General features: G+C 38.2%; 1 protein-coding gene across 1 annotated transcript; it reads right to left on the minus strand.

Moving 5' to 3' along the window:
• Positions 1–2,838: 2,838 nt before the first annotated feature.
• PPP1R2C (PPP1R2 family member C) lies at positions 2,839–3,620 on the minus strand. Its single transcript, XM_012523408.2, has one exon. It carries the CDS (start codon positions 3,541–3,543, stop codon positions 2,944–2,946), a length of 600 nt encoding a protein of 199 aa, XP_012378862.1. The 5' UTR covers positions 3,544–3,620; the 3' UTR covers positions 2,839–2,943.
• Positions 3,621–5,073: the final 1,453 nt, after the last annotated feature.

Here is a 5,073-nt window from a genome sequence, read left to right on the forward strand (position 1 = left end):
TGAGAGTTTGCCTATGACTTTAGAGTTTTAAATACATAGTTTATAGATAATGGCAAAGAATCAGTTGTTAAAGGTCTTAATAATAAACTTTTCTGCCTGGTATGGCAGCTATTATTACAAATAGAATGTGAATGACTTTTAAAACCTCACAGTGAGAAATCATATAAGTCAAAAATTACAAATGCTAAAGAAAGGAATTGAAGATCTAAAAATAGAAGCATACCAGGTTCGTAGATTGGAAGACTTATGGTAAAGATGGCAATTCTCTTCAAATTGATATACAGATTTAATGTAATTCCTACTAAAATCCCAGTAAGATTATTCTAAAATGCACAAGGAAAGGAAAAGCAAGTAAAAAAGGTAAAACATTTTGAAAAAGAATAATGAAGTGGGATGAAACACTAACTGATTTTAAGATTTATTATATAGTTACAGTATTCAAAAGACTGTGCAGTATTGGTGAAAAATAGATTTGTAGATTAATAAATAAACCCACACAAATATGCTTGCCTTGTTTTTGTGCTGAAACAATTTTATATCAGTAGATGAAAAAGAACAAACCTTGACTTGAATCTCACATCTTATACCAAATTTAACTCAAATGTAACATGGACCTAAATGTAAAATTTAAAATTCTATAGCATTTAGAGAAAAACATTGGAAAATCTTCAGGCCCTAAGGCTAGGTCAATAATTAGACTTGACACCAAATGCACAATCCATAAAAGGAAAAATTGATAACTTGTACCACACCAAGCTAAAAACTTTTGCTCTGCAAAAGAGGTTATAATTGGATGAAGACAACTCACAGATTGAGAATGTATCTGCAAAAGTCATGTGTGAAAAAGAAATAGTATCTGGAATATATAAAGAACTTTTAAAACTCAACAGTAAATAAACCAAACAATCCAATTAGAAAACAGGAAAAAAGATATGGAGATATTTTACTGACAAGGATATATGAATGACAAATGAGAACATGAAAAGATGTTCAACATCATTAACCATTATTGAAATGAAAATTAAGCCTACAGCGAGGTATCACTGCACATTTATCAGAATGGCTAAACTAAAAAATAGTAACAACAAATGCTGGTGAGGATGTGGAGAAAAATGAATGCTCAAACATTACTGCTGGGACTGTAAAATAGTATAGCTACTCTACTGAAGTTTGGCAGTTTCTTTAAAAACTGCAACTGCCATATAACCCAGAAATTGCACTTCTAGGCATTTATCCCAGAGAATGAAAACTTACGTTTGCACAAAAACCTGAACATGAATGTTCATAGCTTCATTCATAATACCAAAAGCTAGAATCAATCCAGATGTCCTTCAGTCAGTGAATGGTTAAACAAACCCTGGTACATCCATACCATGGGATACTAATCAGTGATAAAAAGGAGACTCTATTGATTATATGCAACAACTTAGATGAACCTCCAGAAAATTATGTTAAGTTAAAAAGCCAATCCCAAAAGTTTCCATACTATATTATTTCATTTCTATAATATCCTTGAAATTACAAAATTACAGATATGAGGGACAGACTTGTAGACACCAACGGTTAGGAGTGGGTGGAAATAGAAAGAAAATGAGTGTGACTATAAAAGGGCAGCATGAGCGATCTTGGTGGTGATGTATTATTCTGTACCTTATTTGTATTAATGTCAATATCCTGTTTGTTATATTGTACTATTATTTTGCAGTGTGTTACCACTGGAGAAAACTGTATAAAGGGTACGCAAGATTCCTCTGTATTATTGCCTAAAAGTGCATGTGACTCTACAATAATCTCAGTAAAATTTTAAATTAAAAAAGGTCCCTCTCCCCCCAAAAAAGCTGTTTGGGCTTACCTGTGTCTACATACATTCAGGGACTATAATCATATCACTGGTTACACAGGATTTGTCATCCAAAATCCTCAGTTGTTTTCGAAAAGCTAATTAGGATAATGACAATTTATTTAGCATGCTAGAAAGCAGAAAGCCATATATAGAAAATTAGCAGTTGGATTCTGGTTTTTGGTCTATAGCACTTATGCTATTCAATCTGTTTTCTCCACCTATAAGAACACTGAATTAGCAATGAATGTTAATATAGGAATGACATTGTTACAAAAATATTAGCATATTTGAGAAAAGAAAGAATCCATAATGTCAACAATCTTTATGATACTTCACAAAGATAAAAGATTGCGCAGGTATGCATGGAGAGCGGTGGAGAAACAAATGATAGAAGTTAAGGAAAGCATGTGATGGAAAGAGTGAGATAACTACATTAGAATTTTTTAAAAATTTTGATATCAAGACTGCCTATCTATGATAAGAACAGACAGCACGATTTTAGCCTAATAATTCATGGCTATTTTTGATGAGAAAAGATTTAGTCTTTTACTTGTAAACACTGAAAAAAAATCAAAAGGACTTTTTAAAGTTACTAGGCCAAGGGCATGCAAGTTGAAGACAAGAATTAAAATACTTTTTAGTCTGAATATTTATCAACCTATATAACCTACTGTGTGTGCCAATTGCATTTTAAATTTTTAACAAAATCTTTTTTTAAATGCTAGCCAATCCAGAAGAGAATATAGTCACCCTTCCAAAGATATTGTTAAACTTTTAAAGAGTAAAAACTATATAATGTCTTATAGAAATTAACAAATATTTTTATCAAAGTAATGCGGTTTTGGACTGATGTCAGGATCTGTATTTGTAGTGAAGTACTAGGCACAAGAATATCAAGCAGACATTTCAGCCTAATCTGTTATTCTTTCTAAGATTACCATTTAGTTCTTGCAGTACAATTTAACGGATATGCATTCAATACTTGAGGCATGAACTGAAGAGAACAAGAAGCAGTGTATTATTGTAACAGGGTTTGTATCTGACAAACAATTGAAGCCTTGAACAAATGTTTTCTATGAACCGTATGATTTGGTTTGCAGTTAATCATGTGCAGGCCCTTCATCAGCGTCTTCTTTGGAGTCTTCTGTCGTAGTGCTTTCTTCATCTGCAACATACGGACTTTCTTCATTTTCATCCTCACCTTGCAAGTCCTTTGAAATTAATTGCCTACCCCATTTAATGTTCAGTCCTTCATTGTAGTGAAGCTTCCTTTTCATTTCAAATTGCCGCTGTTTTTCCTCTTTGTCGAGTAGGATGTTAAGGTCCTCCTCCTCAGGGGTCGCTTGTTCCTCCACCTGAGGCTTGCGGTCCGAGGTTTCACTGGCGGCTCGTTTCTTCGCTAACATGTCCGGGGTCATGGCTTCCCTTGCCTCTGAATCATTCACTGGATCTTCACCATCGTCTAGCATAGCAAGGTAAGGACTATTCGGCTCATTTATCTTCATCAAACCATAGTCTTTATATGCCGGGCGGTACGTCGCCAGGATGTTCGATTCGTCCCACTTTTGGGATTTTTTTCGCAGCGCGCCCTCCACAGCCCCTCCGGGCTGTTGGGCAGGGGCCACCCCAGAGGAAGCCGTGGAAGTTTTGTTCTTCAGGATCCCCTTGATGGGCCTATGCGAGGCGGTGGAGGCTGCCATGCCTCGGGAGCCAACGACAGCGCGACGGCGGGGCCGCTGAGCAGCCGCCCGCCGCGCTCCGGACACAAGCGGCAGCACCGACTGTCGCCCAAGCGCCCTGGCACCCTAGGGTTAGCACTAGGATCCCAGCGCCACGCAGGACGCAACAATCGTCACCACGAACGACGCCACAATCGTTGCTGCCTGCCGTCATCGCCACGCTACTGGTCCCTAACCCAGAAGCCACGCTGACGTTGTTTGTTTTTTAAACAGGAAACATCCATGATATTGCACATGAAAAGAGGAAACATTACTTTACGAAGCTTTACGCCTTCTCTGTGTACAGGGAAGCGATGTACAATGTATTTCTTCCTACTTTGGTTGGTAATATTAGAAGCATTAAGGTGACTATCTTTTGCGCACCCCCCACCTACCACCCTCACGTCTCCCTCTCCTGGTCTCGTTTTCCCCGTCTCAGTGAATGAATGGCCCCATCAGGCAGCCACTTAAACCAGCTGGGAACATGGGCATCATCTTTGGTACCTTCCTATTGCTCATTTTCCTCAGGTTTTGGCTTAAATATTTCAAGAAATTATCCATGTCTTTCTCTTTTGCTACCATCCCGTTTCTAGGCATCACCATCTCTTTTTGCCACTATAACCACAGCTTTTGAACCAGGCCCCCTCTGCTGTCTTCCAACCCGTTACCCGCCCTCCAGCCAGAATAGTCCTTTTAAAACACAACCTTGTCACATCTCTTTTTCAAACCCTTTAAGGGCTGCCTATTGTCTTTAAGATAAAGAGAAAATCCGGAAGGGGCCTAAAAGCAGCTGTATGAGCTGTTCAGGCCTCATCTGGGGCCTTCACACACACACACACACACACACACACACACACACACACACACACACACACACATTGCCTTCCACCCTTCCTCCAACTTTCTATTCTGAGCTTTCCATCCCGGAAGCTTTCACTTCCGGTCTTGTCCCCTGGATTTCCTGCAGCTTGAAATGTCCCTTCGGATTTCAATTCAAATATTTCTACCTCATGGGGGCCCTTTCCTGAACCCCAAAGCTTATAAGCTTCCCTGTACTTTCATGGCATCTTTCCATTCTTCTTTACAGCACTCGGACTCATTTGCAATTATATTGTCTGTGTATACTACATGAAGTTCAGCTCCAACAAGAAAAGAAAGATCCATTTTTTTCACTATATCTCCAACCAACTTTTATCTTCACTATATGACACTGTACCTAGCACAGAGTAGTTATTGCAAAAATATTGATTGAATGAATAGTAAATGATTGTGATAAGGAATTGAGAGAATGAGATGTATGAGTGGAGAAAATGGGACTCTAGAGTCTACAATAAACTACAAATTCTTTTCCAATCAGTCATGTGGGAGAAATACCCCATCTGTGGAATTTGGAGGATATTACAAGGAGTGATTTTAGAACATTTTCTGTCCTTCACAGACCTCATTTTTCACAGGCAGCAACATTTTTCTGAAAAACAAGAAGGAAATTACGATCCAGTTTCACATTTTCCC

The sequence above is a fragment of the Dasypus novemcinctus genome, chromosome X, assembly GCF_030445035.2.
Source record: "Dasypus novemcinctus isolate mDasNov1 chromosome X, mDasNov1.1.hap2, whole genome shotgun sequence".
Classification (NCBI taxonomy): domain Eukaryota; kingdom Metazoa; phylum Chordata; class Mammalia; order Cingulata; family Dasypodidae; genus Dasypus; species Dasypus novemcinctus.

Bases quoted from the DNA above. Each gene is read 5' to 3' on its own strand.
- PPP1R2C (XM_012523408.2), bottom strand. From the start codon at position 3,543: ATGGCAGCCTCCACCGCCTCGCATAGGCCCATCAAGGGGATCCTGAAG.